At 42.0% G+C, this 20029-nt stretch overlaps 1 protein-coding gene across 2 annotated transcripts in view; it reads left to right on the top strand.

Annotated features, from left to right (window-relative positions):
- Window positions 1–20029, top strand: part of LOC123769754 (uncharacterized) — a 77585-nt gene that overhangs the window by 44711 nt on the left and 12845 nt on the right. For both annotated transcript variants that reach the window (XM_069301429.1, XM_069301428.1), the window contains exons 3-16: window positions 754–849; window positions 4077–4178; window positions 4412–4510; window positions 7066–7164; window positions 7337–7435; window positions 7984–8046; window positions 10004–10075; window positions 10238–10412; window positions 11977–12205; window positions 12730–12925; window positions 13793–13991; window positions 14610–14710; window positions 15825–16048; window positions 17335–17637. In XM_069301429.1, coding sequence (XP_069157530.1) covers window positions 754–849; window positions 4077–4178; window positions 4412–4510; window positions 7066–7164; window positions 7337–7435; window positions 7984–8046; window positions 10004–10075; window positions 10238–10412; window positions 11977–12205; window positions 12730–12925; window positions 13793–13991; window positions 14610–14710; window positions 15825–16048; window positions 17335–17637 — 2057 coding nt within the window. The remainder of the gene's footprint in view (window positions 1–753; window positions 850–4076; window positions 4179–4411; window positions 4511–7065; window positions 7165–7336; window positions 7436–7983; window positions 8047–10003; window positions 10076–10237; window positions 10413–11976; window positions 12206–12729; window positions 12926–13792; window positions 13992–14609; window positions 14711–15824; window positions 16049–17334; window positions 17638–20029) is intronic.

A 20029-nucleotide genomic window follows, 5' to 3' on the forward strand; every position in this document is an offset into this window, starting at 1 on the left:
AGCCAGAGCTCAACCCCCGTAAGCACAATTAGGTAAGTACACACACAACAGGGAGTCAATAGGCCGTTAGCAGTCTGTTAACTACTAACGGCCTACTTAGAGTAATAGGCTGTTTCAGTCCTAACCTACCAGTGACTACGGGAGGTAAGGTCTAGGTCTCCAACCCGTCCTCCTAAGAGAACGTAGCATTCTGGCGTACACTCTACCTAAGACCAAAAATCATCGTGCTAGAAAATGGTAGTGGGTCGCGAAATTAACATCCTGTCCCGTTTTCTGTTTTAGGTTCTCTGGTAGGTTAGAATAAGGGCACTCTAGTACGACAGTCTTCTTGACCGTTGGGAAACCTTATAGGAAGACGGGTTGGTTCATGCCTTCGCCTAATACCCGGATTGTACCTGTTGCGTTATAATTGAGCTATTCTGACGATCTATATCCACCCAGACTCATTCATATACATGTCTATCCTACGCTTGAAACAATCGAGGGGACCCAATGACCACACTGTTACCCGGAGAACGGAATATGACAGATAACACCACAAGATTTCATTTGCCCGAAACGTTGCGCGTACTAGTGGCTTTACAAGAATGTAATTGCTAGGCTATGTATCCTCACAATCCCAATGTACCTTCTTGTATATATACATATATAAATAAATAAATAATATCACTGGACTTGTCTTCTTGCGAAGTGATGTGATTAACCACATGTGTTGTCACTGTTAATCTCATCTTTCTCACGGTTGGTTTTCAGTGCATAATGTCATCGACGCGGTGAAGCTGAGGAAGGTGGGCCGCGCCGCTACTCTGCTGGCGCGGGGTGGGGACCTGACCGCCACGGACAGTCTTGGTGAGGCCTTGTTGTATAGCCTGTATGGTGTATAGCAGCGGGGTGTATGGTAGAAGGTGTATAGTTAGGGAGGTGAATGCATGGGGCGTATGGCAGGGAGGTATATGGAAGAGGGTGTGTATGGCAGAGAATGTATGGGAGGGGGTTTATTAATAGGAGTATGGCGAGGATTGTGTTAGGGAGCGTTGTGTATGGCAGGGGCTGTGTATGGCAGAGGGTTGTATAAGGGTAGTTAGTGTGCGCCATACTGAACGTTTAAACTAGTATACAAAAGGCAAATGTCTATGGAACTAGTGTTTATCTTCTGTATAGCCTGAGGTGAGTGTATGACAACATACATTAGTGTATTACCCCTATATAATTAGGCAAATTTTCTACAACTTGTTTCTGCCAGTATAAACTATATGTATAAATGTTGTATTGCAAAAAAACAAAACACTTGTACATAACTAATATACTGTATGATAAGCTTATGTATTACTAATACAGAGTAAGGTAAGCGTGTGTATAACTATAATAGTGATAACGGGCCACTCCATAGACACGTTCATCAATTTTAATGTAGTGTGTTTAATATAAACATTTTCTCATATATTAAGTGTTATATATTAGAATTTGGTGTATAACTAAGACCTAAATTTAGATGCAGTCCCTGTGGCGAAGTGATAGGACACGTGCCCTGCGCTTCGCGAGCGATTTGGCCTGGGTTCGTATCCTGCAACCCGTTCTCGCACTTGCTTGTTTATAGTCAATATTTGGCTTATTTATAAGTGCATATGTGACATACTAATGTATTGTGAATATTTGAGTTTACCTTGAAAAGCTGAATAGAAAACACCGACCTAACCTAACCTTCTTAGTATGTTAAGATAAGCATCTTATTGCTTCTTAATTACAATTAGTACTTAACCTATATCTATATTGATATTACAGTTTCATAAAAATAAAACAAAAATAAAATATTTAAATAAATTGTAAAGTAACTCTGGATATTGTCAAATTTTGTATAAAATCTCTATTCTTTAATAAAACTGAAAAAAGAAATTCCTAATATTAAAACTGATGTATTACAAATTTATAGAAAGAGTTTATACACTGAAAACAAAATATAACTTGGAATATACCACATATGTACTTATTAATAAGCCAAATATTGACTATAAGCAATTAGTCATATACGTACTGGCTTGTGCAAGAGCGGGTTGCAACCTGGCCGGGGAGGTTTGACTAGGCGCCAATCCTTTACTATTGCCTCTGTTCACCCAGCAGTGAATGGGGACCTGGTTGTTAAAAGATTTGGCAGGTCGTATTCCGGAGAAAATTAAGATTAAGGACCTGCCCGAAACGCTATGCGTGCTAGTGGCTTTATATATAAATAAAAAAATTAGATTAGATGTATAGCTTCTGTTGGCAATTACTTGTATTTGTTGTAAGTAGGTGCAACCCGTCCTCAGACTAAGTCCATTCCATAGACCGCTGGATAGAATGGACTTGGTATGATGGAATTGACTTGAACTTAGCCAGTCCATTCCAAAGACGCATTCATCAATTTTAACATGCTGTTCATTCAAAATAAGAATTTTCTCAAATATATTTTAATATTGTTATATATTAGCATATTGTGCATACTTAGGGATTGGTTAGGTTAGGTGTTTAGGTTCTGTTGGCGATTAGTTGTATTTGTGCAACCCGTCCTCGACTCAAGTCCATTATACTCAGCGGTCAACCCCACAGACGCATTCATAAATTTTAACATGCTGTTCATTCAAAACAAGTATAAATTAAATTCGCAAGTATAAATTAATATTATAATATATTAGCATATTGTGTATATATAGGCATAGGATAGGTTAGGTTAGGTGTTTAGGTTCTGTTGGCGATTATTTGCATTTGTAGTACGTTGGTGAAGCATTTACAGCGTTGTGGTTCGAACAAAATTCGTCAGTGAAGCACTTGTTCCGGATATGTTCGAACGTCAGCAGTTGTGAGTCGTGTGTAAACCGCTTTTCATTCATAAACAGGGGGTTTGGCGGGTGCATGGAATCACTTTTGGATATTTGGAGGACGGGCTGTATTTGTAGTACGTGGGTGAAGCATTCCAAGCGTTGTGGTTCGAACAAATTTCGTCAGTGAAGCACTTGTTCCGGAAGTGTTCGAACGAAATCAGTTGAGTCGTGTGTAAAACGTTTTTCATTGATAAACAGGGGGTTTGGCGGGTGGATGGAATAGACTTTGGTCTTTGTTTAGAGGACGGGCTGCTGTAGCACGCGGGTGAAGCATTTACAAAAATCGTCAGTACTATTCGAGAATTATTTGTAGGTCATAAAGTGTGTAAAGCATTTTTCATAAATAAACAGGGGGGTTAGCGGCTGCATGGAATAAACGTCGACCTTTTTGATGAGGACTGGTTGAGTATCAACTGATGCTGCTCGAACTGTTCTCGAGCAAGTGCTTCGCTGATAACCTCTGATCGAACCACAACGCTGTAAATGCTTCACCCACGTACTACGAATACAACTAATCGCCAACAGAACCTAAACATCTAACTTAACCAATGCCTAAATATGCCCAATATGCTTATATATAACAATATTTATCTATATTTGAGAAAATTCTTGTTTTGAATGAACAGTATGTTAAAATTAATAAATGCGTCTTTGGGGTCGACCGCTGGATAGAATGGACTTAATCCGAGAACGGGTTGAAATGCTTCACCCACGTACCACAAATACAAATAATCGCCAACAGAACCTAACTTAACCTAACCTATGCCTATATATGCGCAATATGCTAATATATTTTATGATATTAATTTATATTTGACAACATTCCCGTTTCGAATGAAAAGCATGTAAAAATTTATGAATGCGTCTGTGGGGTCAACCGCTGGATGTAATGGACTTGAGTCGAGGACGGGTTGAAATGCTTCACCAACGTATTACAAATACAAATAATCGCCAACAGAACCTAAACACCTAACCTAACCTACGCCTAACTATACATAGAAGTTTTATTTATAATAATATTAATTTATATGTGAGAACAAACCAATGTTTAATACACAGAATGTTCAAATTGATGAATGCGTCTGGGGAGGACGGCCGCTGCTTTAAACAGCCTAGTGTGAGGACGGGTTGGCTAAACAGTATAATATACACATGTTATGTATTATGTATGTGTGCGCCACTGCAAGTTAAATTACGGTTTGTTTGTTTATTGCTGACTAGGTTGGACGGCTCTTCACAATGCTGCTAATATAGGCCAGGAAGCCATGGTGAGGCTTCTGATTGACTATGGTGCCAGCCTCGACACCCGCGAACCCAACCATGGTAGGTAGTGAACCATCATCCTCCTCCCCTCCCTATGGGCCTTGACCCCCCCCCCCTTTCTAAGGTAAATAGTGAACTACAATCCCGGCCCCCTTTATGTAATTTTTGGCCCAGTTTGGCCTTTTGGCCGTCCTAACAAGCCAATTTCTGTACTTATTGTAATATTGCTTCCTCCCTCTGTTTAATTTTGTCGGTGTTAAGTTGTGGTTACAATATTGTATCTGTGTTGCCAGGGAAGACAGCAGTGCACATTGCGGCTCACAGCGGCCAGGTGGCAGCACTGCAGGCCCTTCTGGAGGCTGGAGCCAACCTAGAAGCCAAGGACATTAATGGTAAGTCTCCCCCCCCCCACCCCATTCTTCGTCCTACTTGGTGTTTAAAACTTCCCTAGATGTAGTGCATGGCATCATCCTGGGTTGTCGTAGAACTGTCAGAATTGTTAACATTTAATTTTTAATTTATTTAATTTATTTATTTATATATACAAGAGTTCTTACGTGCTTGTACACCCACTAGCACGCGTAACCTTCGGGCAAATGAGAAATGGAACATGAGACAGGAACTAAAATTACCTTCTATTTACAAAAGAATAGTTCTACTTAGTACTATGTTTCGCGCCAAAACTTTGAACAATAATGGTCCATCTCAGCTCTATTCAATTTAAATTGAGATCCATTCTAAATAATTCTGACTGTTCTCTCCATCCGCCGCAAAAGCCTCCCTACAGTGTGTGGCTCAGTTGTTGTCCAACACTCTTCTGAAGCTGAGTATGTCTCTTAATCCTGATAAAACTGTTCACTATATTCCCCCCTTGGAAAGATGTGGAGGTCTCTTTGCATTATACACCCATCAGTGTAAAAGTAATGTATAACACTGAAACTATGAAATGTATAACATTAGAAGCTATTGAGTCACCTTCAAAATCTCAAACCGACTGAATCCTGTGACTTTACTGATGGCTCTGTACAATTAGGCACTGGTAGAACAGGTTGTGCATGTGCAGTATATAATGGGAATGAAATGATCATGTCTAGTACACTGAGATTGAACAACTGGGCAAGCACGACACAGCCTGAGCTATTGGGTATTTATCTAGCCACTGAATACCTTAAGCTCAATGGTGGTGGAGTAATATTCTGTGACTAAAAGAATAACCCATCACAATGTATGTCTGAAGTAGCTTGTAATATTAAATGGAATGTAATTTTTGCCAATGATAATAACCATTGTATAAAATTTGTGTGGATCCCATCCCATGTTGGAGTTGGAAAACATGACTTTGTAGATCGATTGGCCAATGAGGCTTGCAGGAAAGAAAACACTGATTATGACTTTGGCCTATCTAATGCCATTATTAAAAACATATAAATTAAAGAAATTAATTCAGATGTAGAAGAACTAAGAAACGTCCTGAGACTTAAAAGCTATGACAACTTTTGTAATAATAGATATTTGTATGGTTGCATGGTCAGCACAGTAACCGGACCAGACAATGTGATGTAGTCATTGTGCGAATTCGCCTTGGCTATAGATACATCTGGCAGGTTAGTGAGGCTGAGCCACTACCAGAATATTCAGATTGTAAACTCTGTGACAAACCTTTTAATGCATTCACTAGAACACTATATTGTTGAATGTGAAACCGTAAAAGATTTTAGACCTCCTGGCCTCTTGTACCACCAACTGTGTAACTATTTCATTGAATCTGGTGTACTGGACGACATCCTAACAATTTATCCAAAATTTGCTTGTCCATTTTAAAGAATGAAGAACAATTTTATTTATATTACTTCTAAGCTGCATCACTTATGAACCCATCCCTGCCCTTGTGTGGCATTGCACAATAGAAAGTTGTTTTTACATATTCATACATTAAAATATTGATTGTAATTGTATGATATATCATATTGATATATTTGTGCTTCAGCCTACAGATTAGACCTATTTTCTTGTGTATGACTTTGTCCTGCGTGACAGTGAATACCAGCATTATCCTCACTTTAATAAGATTTAATTGAAATCCTCAGATTAGGCAAAATTGTAATTAATTTTGTCAATAAAGATGCTAATAATAATAATGTCAATGAATGTGTATTATATTAATTGTTATGGATAGGGGTTAGAGCAACGTAAGTTTTTTATTAGGTTACTATTGTGTACAAATGTACATTGTTTCTCCAGACATTTGAAGTGTAGGAACTTTGTCGTTTCCTTCAAACCTGCCTAAAATTAGATCCCAAGTCATTGTCTTGCGAGTCAATGTTTTAACATCTAGTACATCCCCCCTCCCCCCCTCTCTCTTCTGTGTGTGTGTGTTTCTATTTGTTATTTTGCGTTTTAACACTGCTCTTACCTATGTACTGTGCAATATTATGATGAATTCCTAGCAAGGCAAGGCTTCGTTCTCAATTACGCCAGCATTGCACATACCGTTCGTGTAATCTTGTGAGACTGTTACTCAAGTGATAGATTTAGTGTGTATTTGCGTATGGGTGCGTGTTATTGTGTATTTACAATTATCTGCACTAAATATGTGAACAAATGGGACAAGGCAATTGATATCTGGAGGCATCTTGGCACATGTTAGAAAAATCCCGACAACTGCTAGGTGGAACCAGCAGTACCTAGAGAGAGAAAAGCCATCCTAACCTTAACTAGATGGTGCTAGGAGTACCCCACCTCCAGATGGAATAGGCATACCGACCTCTCCTGAGAAGAGCGGAAGTACTGTTGGAGTAAACAAATCCACAAGAGCCGTGATGAGGGTTCGAACCTACCCACGGGATGTTCCCAGATGCGCCTTAGTCATTTGATATATCGTGTGTACTGTTGGAGTACCTGTGGTAGGAATACCTGCCTCTGGTAACACGGATCCCTCCTCCCACAGGTCAGACGGCGCTCCACCTCGCCACCTGGCAAGGCCAGCTGAAGGCCATAGCTCTGCTACTTGACCACGGCGCTAATGTTGACGCTCAAGATAAATGGGGTGAGTGTCTCAGCTGATTGGGTGAGTCTCGGCTGGCATATAGTTGATTGGGTGGGTCTCGGGCAGTGTATAAAATATGGGACGAGTCTCGGGCAGTGTATAAGAGATTGGGCGAGTCTTAAATGGTGTAGATATACAGAGGGAGTGTGTAACAGTGTCTGACTGACCGCAGGCAGTACGCCGGTCTTCCTGGCCACACTGCGGGACTTGGTGAAGGCTGTGAGGGAGCTGCTGCAGTTCTGTCCGGACCTCAGACTCCCAGACGCCAAAGGTTAGTCCAAACCGTTTTGTCCACTATATTTCTTTACTTTATATCTTATCCTGACGACCTTTTTTATATTTTGTAAATATAAGACTTTATTAAATTTATTTGTTGCACTATTCACTCCAGAATTTGAATATTTCATTGGACATGAACTTTGCAAGACCAACGTTTAAACTTTGTTAGTTACTAGATAAGAATGTGTCTAATAGTCACTTATTTATCGTCATGGTGAATACTTGTTCATGCACTGTAGTACAGTAGTCTACATCTTCGACTCGCAACCGAATTAACCCCATATTATCAATCCCCGCACAGGACAAAAATGGTTGGGCATGTTTCTTTTCACCTGACGACTGTTCATCTAACAGTAAAACCGGGAATTAGACAATTGTTATTGGGGAGGGTCAGTAGTTCGACCTTAGGGGTGGGCGACCTCGATATAAGCCTAAAGTATATATGTACACCGGCTTCCTGTCCCCGGCAACGGGAATTAATTATTTTTTGGATGGCAGTGTTGTGTAATAAGGATAATAATACTGTGTGCGTCCGTACAGACAGAACTGTGACCCAGTACGCCAGGGATACCAACCTCACCGCCATCCTCAGCGCTCTCAAAGGTAAGCGTGTGCTGACGGAATTGTGGTCACCACTCTCCCAAATTCAAGTAAGTTTATTAAGATAATGAAATACAGTACATCTTAATAGGATAGAATAGCGTAGGCTACTTCTACCTTCGCACGGCCACTCTCCCATCTGGGGAATGGTTAAAGGATCCAAGTCACATCGTACGCAAGACGATTCGCCAAGGAATTTTGAAACCAACCTAATCTAACCTAGTTGAACTAAATCTAACCTAGCCCAAACCAACTTGACCCAACCTAGAACAATACAGCCTAGCATAACGATATGTATGGTTTTAACAAACAGAAAACGAGTGTCATTGAATCGTCTCGTGTCCGAAACGACTATATCCATTGTTAAATCGTTCACAAAAGAGTTCGACAAATTGACAAATAATTATCATTAAGATGTATTAATTTAGGTTAGTTTGGGTTAGGCTAGATTTGATTAAGCCTGATTAGGTTGGGTACGGATAGGTAGGGTTTAAAATCTGTTGACGAACCGACTTGTGTACTACCAAATATGGCTTTAGGTTCTCTTTGTACTATGACTTCTACTGTGCTAGGGGATATCTTCTACCCCTTGAACCTGTGGAAGTTAACTTGTATATAAGCATCATGCTAAACCCTTGCGGTCACCAGATCCAGACACACCTATGATGTTACACCACATTCACGCCAAACATCTATAACCTACTGGCTGTACTCATGCCCGTGCCACCTCTTGTGGTGGCTTAATCTTCATCACTCAATCGCTTGCGGTTTATATTTGACACCTGTCTGTCTTCCAGGCGTCACATGTCCATCATTATGCATTATTACCTGCAAAATGAATGCTCCAAGACCCTTACCTTACTCAAAAGCTTGTCTCGCCTACCTCTTGCTGGTGGTACGAGCTGTTTGTGTGAAGGTTTTCTCTTCCATCAAGAAGAGGTACCGTTGGCAGACGCGTCACAGCGGCGCTTCAGTGTTTTCAGTTTTCATAATGTGGCAAGACTTGAATGTTGGGTATATGGAGTTAGACTACTACTACTACTTCGCGATACGTGCAGTTTGCATGAAGGTTTTCCTCCCGATAACTGGACGAGTAATGTTGAAACGTGCATCACTCATAGTGGCGCATCAATGTTTATAATTTGGCAGAGTTTGAAAGTTATCGATGTCGTCTATTTGAGTGACTGACGACAAAAATAAACATATGAGTGGAACTTAACTTATGACAATAGGAGTGACGAGTTGTGTTGACGGTAGACTTGATGCACGTGGCGGCGGCTCGAGGATTTGTTGTTGTTTTGGGAAAAGAATCGACGATCGGATGCGCCCCGGCCACCCTCGCAACGTTTTCAATGTATTGAAGTTAGATTTGCGTTTTCTGTGGTGTTCTCCAGTTCTCAGATGAGTTAGGCAGTTTAGTTTACGGAATGGAAGTTGAAAGTTGATTTCAAATGACCTCTATCATTATTAAGCTTTGTATAATTCACTGCAATCAAGTATTAGTGTTTAAGAGCCAGTAGTCATTAACATTGAGAGAGAGATGATGGCTTTCAGGTTAATTTAATTAATAAACGGTTAATAAATCAATTAACAATTATGTTAATAATCGGAAATCATGATAATCGGTTATTAGGGTCAGCAATACTGTTTATTGATTTTAATTAGCATTAGATCAATGTACTCACCTAATTGTTATTTTTATAGATGTTGCTGCCATTATTTTAATAACATTAATCTTATATATTACTTTACCCACTTGTAATAGTAGGAACGGTGAAGGTATTGTATTTTACAAGGTCGGAGTTCGATCCCCAAATGTTAAATTGGTTAGGCACCGTTCCCAGCTCCTTTCCCTCATGACCCAGCTCCTTATCATCCTATCCCAGATCCTTGTTCTTAAATACCATACATATTGGTACATATTCATTATTTTATTCATTTGGCTCCTGTTTTTCCGTAGATCATGCACGTCAGACCTGCAATAAACCCAAGCACCAGAACCAAGCTAAGAAGCTCCACATCGTCAAGGAAGGTTAGTGTAAACTCTCCAAGGACGGTTTACTGACCAAAAAAATTTTATTATTATTTTTGTTTACATATATATCATCTAAATATCCGAAACTGCCATATCCAGAGTTTCAAATCGTCTCCTATCGTCGTGGTTCTGAGTTTCGTTTCTCTGGCGGATGCTAAGGAACGACGTGCCCGAGGGGGGAGAAGCGGTACCCGGGCGACGAGTCGTCCAGCTGGTGGTTGAGGGAGACTTCGGCCGGAGAGACGGTTCTCATACCGTGTCCAGCTGGCGTTAACGGCTCGGCCACCTGGACCTGCCTACCAGATGGCACCTGGGATAGGACACCCATTCTCAGGTAACCACATAGCCTTGAACAAATCATCGTACGGCCCTTGTGGATTTGTTCATTTGATGCATCACGTTAGTGTGATCTCTGTGTGTGGTACATAGCCTTGGGATACCGAATACGACCCATTCTTAGATAACTAGACTTAAGAGAGGACATACTCTCAGGTAACTAGCCCTAGGATAGGTCACATTTTCTGGTAACTATCCCTGGGATAGGACATATATAGGATAAGGGTCTCGGTAGTACAGTTAGGTTTGTCCTCGACTCGCAATCAAATCCGGGGTTCGAATTCCGGGCTAGACAGAAATGGTTGGGCGTTTTCCTATTACCTAATGCACCGTTCACCTAGCAGCAGGGAGGTACCCAGGAGTTACTCGGCTTGTTGTGGGGTTGCGTCCTGGGGCGGGAGGAAGTCAGTACAGTAATTCCACCTAGGAGGGTGACCTCGACATAAGCCTAACGTGTATAAAAAAACACACTGGCTACCTGTCCCTCAACACAATAAATTATGAATGATATTCTCTGGTAACTATCCCTGGGATAGGAACATTCTTGGGTAACGAGATTGACAGCACACAAATACGCCAGAATTAAGTTTTTCTCAACAACAAGTTGAAAGCCTAGCAATGTTGAGATTCTTACTCAGGGGTATAATTACCCCTCTTGTAGATATGGCCGTATAGGAACCAAGTAAGGTTATGGGGCTCGATCCCTGAACAATTAAACAAAAATGGCTAATTAGAATTATCACCGTAATCGAAACGGATTTTTAGCGGCGAGGCTATACTTTTGAAAAGTTAAACCAGGCTATTGATATGTTTGTAAAGTCTTACTAGTACCTAATAGGACTAGTGGTGATAATTTCAACATTCTGGCGAAAATGGGTGTTAGAACATTTTGGATAATACATTATTGGGGGGTTTTGTTATAAAAACGCACAAAGATGTGGGTTTTGTGATAACAGATTTTTGTTATAAAAATCTTTGTGATAACAAAGATTTTTGTTATAAAACGCACAAAGAGTGATTTTTATTATTTTTTATGATAATTTTTTATGAGTGATATGAGTGAAAATTTATGAGTGATAAACATGCACATTTCTTCCTGTACCCACGCAGTATGTTACCAGACGTGCACACAAATACTTTTATAACTAGGTTCACATACAATTTCCAATAGACATTCAGAAGATATATTATTTTTAATAAATGGCGGTTACGTGTAGGTAACGTAATGAAATCTGGATTAATACATAAAATCACATGTTAAAAGTTAGAATACACGTAAATACTATTATCTCCAAGAAGTACAGGATCCAATACGTACTGATTGTACCTTCACTAAAACTACTGCAAATCTGTTGTTGTTGTTTTAGATTAACTACTCGGAAAAACATTTCCATGTAGCACGGGCTATAGTGAGCCCTTAAAAAAAAACTAAATCATTGTGCACTGTTGTCCCCTTGTAAGTGCACTCCACTGTAGAGTGCCTCACCATGCAGCATCTCACCGTCCGCGTCTCACTGTACAGCACCTGACCGGCTTCGCCTCACTGTACCATATCTCCACAGCCAGTGCCAGGCAGTGATCTTTGCCGGGTGGCGGGAGGCGCTGGAGGCGGGAGACAACGTCACGGCGGCACAGATCCTGAGCAGCATGGCCACCAGCCTCCAGAACATCAGCCTGGCGCCCGGGGACCTCCTCACACTGGCTCGCATCCTCCACAGTCTTCAACAGAAGCATCTTCACGACCTCCAACAACGCTCGGCCTCCATGGCAGAGGCTCTTAGCTTGGCTCAGGTGAGTGTTGGGGTGTGTACTAACCTGATACCTCCCACAAAACGAGCGAAGCCTAGTTCGTTATGCCCCCCTCTACTAACCTTTTTTGGTACCGGTTATGTTATAATCTAACTATCCTAATGTTCAAATTACATGTGGACTCTTATCTTTAGCTTATGGGTGGTGGTGGCGGCTTCTACAACCTTTTCTAGTGGATTCCACTTGATCATCTGCACAGGGTACGAGTACTAAATTTATTCGGCTCATTTACAAACCTTTGTGTGTGTGTGTGTGTGTGTGTGTGTGTGTGTGTGTGTGTGTGTGTGTGTGTACTCACCTAGTTGAGCTTAATGGGGTTGAGCTTTGGCTCTTTGGTCCCGTCAATCAACTGGTGTACAGATTCCTGAGCCTACTGGGCTCTATCATATCTACATTTGAAACTGTGTATGGAGTCTGCCTCCGCCCCACAAACACACACACACACACACCTTACGCAGACCTCTCCACACCTGCAACACCAACCTTACATCTGGTATTTTCTACAGGTGTACATGGAGGGGATGATGGTGGCAGCCAACACCATGTTGTCCGGCCCCACCATAGCCCCGCTATGGTGGGGCCTTCCTCCGGAGCAGCGCGCCAACACATCCACCCACCTGCAGACTGCCCTCACCTCTGCTGCTGTCTCTCTCGCTCACCTGCAGAAGGCACCAACCAGGGACTTCACACAGGAGAAACTGCGTGAGTTACCTTGGTGATCCATGGCCATCTTAAACTGGTGATTAATTCGGGGTGATTTAAGTCCAGTCGTGGACTCGACGGTTCGGCAAAGCTCGTTTTCCGATTGTCAAAACCGTATTGCGTATTAGCTTAAGCTAGGATTGTGCTAGACTCGGTTGGGTGGTTTTGGGTTAGGTAAGGTTCGGTAGGTTTTACGGACCGTTGTTTTTTGTACGATGCGATTTGGAGCATTTAATTTTGTACTGGCTCCTATGGCATTATTAATGTTGCACTTATCTTTCGGACACATTATCGGATAATTAGCCTCCACCTGTGACACATCCGCTGTATCACCACAGAATATACACACAAGATCAACAATACTGAGTTGACGATTTCCATATAACGAAAAGAAAAAAGATATAAATGTGTTTTTGCATTAATTTCAATAGGTAAAATAAATATATTTTTTTGTCTAAATACGACTCTCTCGATTGTGGATACTTGAACAATCTGTCAATTTCTGGTGGTGGTGGTCAGGAAAACTGTGTTGACGGCTGTTTGCATAACGATAATTACCGTTCTATGGGTTCCAAGGAACGGAAGGGGGTTATGTTGACGTTTCTGGCGTAATTAGAGAGGGATGGAGACTCGTTTGGCATGTGTTCCACACGGAATAGAATTACACAATTCTAATTCCGCGTGGAAATTACACAGAATTACCACGTTGAATAGAATTACACAAACGCTGACAAGTTCTAGAGGGAAGGAGCATATAGTGCGCATTGCATATAGCATTTTGCATACCTGTATCAGGGATGCAGGGTATAAGGGTGATGGGTGTTATAGATATAAGGTGTAGGGGTAATGTCGGCCTGTGTGTTACAGATGTGAAGGTGATTCAGCAGCCCCCAGCATACTTCAGGAGGGAGAGTGGCCGACGCTCCTACACCCACTCTCACTACAACCTCACCACCCTCACTCTCCCTCACAGCTTCCACAGGGGCTATGCGGAGGGCCGCACCACCGTTAAGGTCGTTTTCGTCTCCTTCGCCACCCTCCACTGCACCTCCAACATTATTCCCTGGTGAGTCTCCAACAGTTCAATAGATATGGGCTCTATTATATCTACACTTGAAACTGTGTATGGAGTCAGCCTCCACCACATCACTTCCTAGTGCATTCCATTTACTAACTACTCTGACACTGGAAAAGTTCTTTCAAATGTCTCTGTGGCTCATTTGGGTACTCAGCTTCCACCTGTGTCCCCTTGTGCGTGTACCACTCGTGTTAAATAATCCATCCTTGGTTAAAAAATTCACCCTGTCAATTTCCCTGATAATTTTGTATGTGGTGATAATGTCTCCCCGAGCTCTTCTGTCTTCCAGCAGCGTGAGGTGCAGTTCACGCAGCCTTTCCTCATTACTCATGCCTCTTAGTTCTGGGACTAGCCTAGTGGCATACCTCTGAACTTTTTCGAGTTGAGTCTTGTGCTTGACAAGGTACGGGCTCTATGGTGGGGCTATATACTCCAGGATTGGCCTTGCATACATAGTATACAAGGTTTTGAAAGATTCCTTACACAGGTTTCTGAAGGCAGTTCTGATGATTTTATCCTCTCTGCAAAACAGATCTCTTAAATTCTGCTTCCTCTATGAACTGACCTCTGACCTCCGTGACCTTAACAGTGATTTATATGTTGCAGTGACCCGAGGAGAGTGGTGGCGGAGCGTGACCTCCCAGCTAAGGGTCAGGTCAACAGTGCCATCATCGGTGCCGCTGTGGGAAACGAGACTTGGCACGCTGGTATGTTGATCACTGCACTGTTCCCTTGCTGTGTGTTTCATCGCTGTATTCATTATTTTAAGTGTAAATTATTATGTAAATTACAAGTACAAATTATTATGTAAATTACAAGTACAAATTATTATGTAAATTACAAGTACACATTATTATGTAAATTACAAGTACACATTATTATGTAAATTACAAGTACAAATTATTATGTAAATTACAAGTACAAATTATTATGTAAATTACAAGTACAAATTATTATGTAAATTACAAGTACAAATTATCATTAATTTGGTTTTGTCGGGGACAGGAAGCCTGTGAATATATATACTTTAGGCTAGAGTCGGATTCCCCCTCCTAATCGTTATAATAGAACAGGTGTACATTCTCATAACCACGGGAGTGTGTGTAGTCCTCCAAGTGTATAAAGAGGACAGGTGTAAGAGAGAGATCTCTTGTACTCCTCAGCAGGAAAGACTTGTTCCAGTGTAATGTAGTGCCATGGTTATTGGGAGCAAGTGTTTGTGTTAAAGGTGTTTCTATCTCTATCCCAGGATAAAGCGGATGTTATAGCTCCCAGTGCAAGGATTTCAGGTAACTTATCCATGGTAATAAGTTGCTTCCAGTAGATGAACGACATATGAGATTCAGAAACAAGTAGTGTATTGTGAGGACTAATAATAAACAGAAGCTCCCCTATGACTCTGTAATATCCCCATTGGCCAAACTATTATGTATTAACGACAAGACCTACCATTAATGTATGATAACTTACTGTAAATATGTAGCTCTTGTAACAGCACTTTCTCTGTAACTAGCTGACATTGTATCTATAAGGTGTGAAGGATTGAAGAAATTGTTTATGTAATAATCTAAGATGAGGTCTGATAAAGACCTTTTGTGCCCTCTGTAATGCTTTTGCGCTACCGCTCACAGGATGAGTATGGGGTGCACAATAAACTAGCCGCCTTCGGCGGCAACAATTCAATTATAGCTCCCAGTAGGAGAACGACGCTGAAGTAAGGTTGAACCAATACAGGATCAACGTTACTTTAGCAGAGTTTGCCTGCTGGGAGTCCCATGAGGCAAATTGGAGCGAGCAATAAAGGACTCAGTCTCTCGGCAGCTCTGGGGGAGGCGGTGGAGGTACGCCTCCAGCACATATACAGCGGCGACACCTTCGAGCTCGGCGCACCAACCTGCGTGTGGTGGGATGTGGACTCCAGCTCCTGGGCGACGCACGGGTGCCGCCTGGCCAACACCTCGGCCAACTACTCCGTCTGCCACTGCGACCACCTTGCCTACTTGGCGGTCATCATGGATGTCAACAGTATCCTTGACACCACAGATGTGAGTATTAGAGCAGTATCCTTGACACCAGAGACGTGAGCTTTAGAGCAGTATCCTTGACACCAGATGTGAGCATTAGAGCAGTATCCTTGACACCAGATGTGAGCATTAGAGCGGTATCCTTGACACCACCGATGTGAGCATTAGAGCAGTATCCTTGACACCAGAGACGTGAGCATTAGAGCAGTATCCTTGACACCAGAGACGTGAGCATTAGAGCAGTATCCTTGACACCAGATGTGAGCATGATACTGATGGGACTGTGTGTAACAGGCCCATCAGTATCAAGGCCCTCAGTGTGTCAGGGTCATCAGTAAGAGTATGAGGGCTCTCAGTGTGTCAGGGTCCCCTGCGAGTGTTTCAGTCACTTGTATTCACCTAGATGTGCTTGCGGGGGTTGAGCGCTGGTCTTTCGGCCCGTCTCTCTACTGTCAATCAATCAACTGTTACTAATTTTTTTCACCCCCCCCCCCTTCCCCAGGAAGCAGCCCGTAACAGCTGTCTAACTCTCGGGTACCTATTTAGTGCTAGGTAACAGGAGCATCAGGGTGAAAAAAGCTGTCTATTTCTGCCTCCACCGCGGATCGAACCCGGAACCTCAGGACTAGGTATCCGAAACGCTGTCCACTCAGCTGTCAGACCCCTAATACACCTGTGTGTGTTAGGAAAAACCATCGTGTCTGTCAAGGCCCGATATTTGTTCAGGGCTACTTCAGTGCAGGTCTTGATATTTTGGGTGTCCTACTGTATTACGTACGGGAATATATCATTCAGACGACGAAGTTTTCAGAGTCGTGCTGATGAGAGGAAGGTTGTATCGATATGTTTTGCAAATTCTAGATTGTCAAAACAGATTGATTTGGTCTGCAACTCTGCAGTTAAGTGATATGACGGCCTTTTATCCACAAATATAACTTTTTCTTGTTCTCTTCTGGTGCCTGAAGTGTCTCTTCCATGCACACGAGTACCTAAACCTGATGCAGTACATGTTGTGACCTCCAGTACCAATGGTCATACGGTTTCCCCCTGTCGAGGACACAAAGCCTGTTGGGCTTTTCGAAGTTGCCCTTGGTCAGTAACTTTCCCCAGAACGCGCACTACAATAATTGCCTTACAATGGATACAAATCACATCGTGCAGAACTTTTTTTTTTAACCTATGCAACCTAATAGAAAACGAGCTGTGTAATAGTCTTGTGTACGATTAGACCATTACCCCGTATACAGCTTAGTGCAACATGACTATTGACAGCGCACTACAACACACCGTGCCTTCCCCCACCACAGGTGCTGTACTACGTGATGAAGTTCGTGACGGTAGTGGGGTGCGTGGTGTCCGTGGTCAGCCTGACGCTGTGTGTCATATGCTTCTTCGGGTTCCGTGAGGTGCGGGGGAGGGCGAGCAGCGCCGTCCACGCCAACCTGTGCCTGTGTCTGCTGGGGTCTGAGCTCCTGGTGCTGGGGGGCCTCGACGCCCTCCACCGCCCCGTCGTGTGCACCGTCGTTGCTGCGCTGCTCCACTTCCTCTTCCTCGCCACCTTCACCTGGAGCGCTATTGAGGCCTTCCACATATACCTCAGTTTTGTCAAGGTGGGTGCCTCCGCGGCTTTGTTTACATGCCACACTTTGCTTAACCCTTCTAGTGCGCACATATTTCACTCGGGTACTTGTCATATGAGCAAGTATAAAACAATTTAGATTGTTAGGATTTTTTTTAAATAATAGTTATTATGGAAAACAAGTAAAAAAAAATATTTAAAATGAATTCTATATATTTTTTTGATATTCTTGGATATAATAATTATTATATAATTATTATATATGGATATAATAATTATTATATCCAAGAAAATAGAGTATATGGAATTCATTTTAAATATTTTTACATTATATATTGTATTATATACAGACTATCATATTCATTACAGTTCGATGATCATATATTGATTTTTATATAGAATAGTTTGCCTAATAAAGTATTTTCTCTTATAAAAGGAATTTTTTAAATAAATTAATTTATATGCATTCATATAAATTTACATTTATACTCGTATAATTATATATATATATATATATATATATATATATATATATATATATATATATATATATATATATATATATATATATATATATATATATATATATGTCGTACCTAGTAGCCAGAACTCACTTCTCAGCCTACTATGCAAGGCCCGATTTGCCTAAAAAGCCTAGTTTTCATGAATTAATGTTTTTTCGACTATCTAACCTACCTAACCTAACCTAACGTTTTCGGCTATCTAACCTAACCTAACCTATAAAGATAGGTTAGGTTAGGTAGGGTTGGTTAGGTTCGGTCATATATCTACGTTAATTTTAACTCCAATAAAAAAAAATTGACCTCATACATAATGAAATGGGTAGCTTTATCATTTCATAAGAAAAAAATTTGAGAAAATATATTAATTCAGTAAAACTTGGCTTATTAGGCAAATCGGGCCTTGCATAGTAGGCTGAGAAGTGAGTTCTGGCTATTAGGTACGACATATATATATATATATATATATATATATGCGAACAAGCCTGAATGGTCCCCAGGACATATGCAACTGAAAACTCACACCCCAGAAGTGACTCGAACCCATACTCCCAGAAGCAACGCAACTGGTATGTACAAGACGCCTTAATCCACTTGACCATCACGACCGGACAAAATGAGGTGATAGCCGAGGCTATATGAACCACCCCACCGCCGGCACTCGGATAGTTATCTTGGGCATAGCATTTTACCAAATCACCTCATTCTTTGGGGCACACGTGAGGAACACAAATGCGAACAAGCCTGAATGGTCCCCAGGACATATGCAACTGAAAACTCACACCCCAGAAGTGACTCGAACCCATACTCCCAGAAGCAACGCAACTGGTATGTACAAGACGCCTTAATCCACTTGACCATCACGACCGGACAAAATGAGGTGATAGCCGAGGCTATATGAACCACCCCACCGCCGGCACTCGGATAGTTATCTTGGGCATAGCATTTTACCAAATCACCTCATTCTTTGGGGCACACGTGAGGAACACAAATGCGAACAAGCCTGAATGGTCCCCAGGACATATGCAACTGAAAACTCACACCCCAGAAGTGACTCGAACCCATACTCCCAGAAGCAACGCAACTGGTATGTACAAGACGCCTTAATCCACTTGACCATCACGACCGGACAAAATGAGGTGATAGCCGAGGCTATATGAACCACCCCACCGCCGGCACTCGGATAGTTATCTTGGGCATAGCATTTTACCAAATCACCTCATTCTTTGGGGCACACGTGAGGAACACAAATGCGAACAAGCCTGAATGGTCCCCAGGACATATGCAACTGAAAACTCACACCCCAGAAGTGACTCGAACCCATACTCCCAGAAGCAACGCAACTGGTATGTACAAGACGCCTTAATCCACTTGACCATCACGACCGGACAAAATGAGGTGATAGCCGAGGCTATATGAACCACCCCACCGCCGGCACTCGGATAGTTATCTTGGGCATAGCATTTTACCAAATCACCTCATTCTTTGGGGCACACGTGAGGAACACAAATGCGAACAAGCCTGAATGGTCCCCAGGACATATGCAACTGAAAACTCACACCCCAGAAGTGACTCGAACCCATACTCCCAGAAGCAACGCAACTGGTATGTACAAGACGCCTTAATCCACTTGACCATCACGACCGGACAAAATGAGGTGATAGCCGAGGCTATATGAACCACCCCACCGCCGGCACTCGGATAGTTATCTTGGGCATAGCATTTTACCAAATCACCTCATTCTTTGGGGCACACGTGAGGAACACAAATGCGAACAAGCCTGAATGGTCCCCAGGACATATGCAACTGAAAACTCACACCCCAGAAGTGACTCGAACCCATACTCCCAGAAGCAACGCAACTGGTATGTACAAGACGCCTTAATCCACTTGACCATCACGA

This window comes from Procambarus clarkii, chromosome 45 (assembly GCF_040958095.1).
Source record: "Procambarus clarkii isolate CNS0578487 chromosome 45, FALCON_Pclarkii_2.0, whole genome shotgun sequence".
In the NCBI taxonomy this organism is placed as follows: domain Eukaryota; kingdom Metazoa; phylum Arthropoda; class Malacostraca; order Decapoda; family Cambaridae; genus Procambarus; species Procambarus clarkii.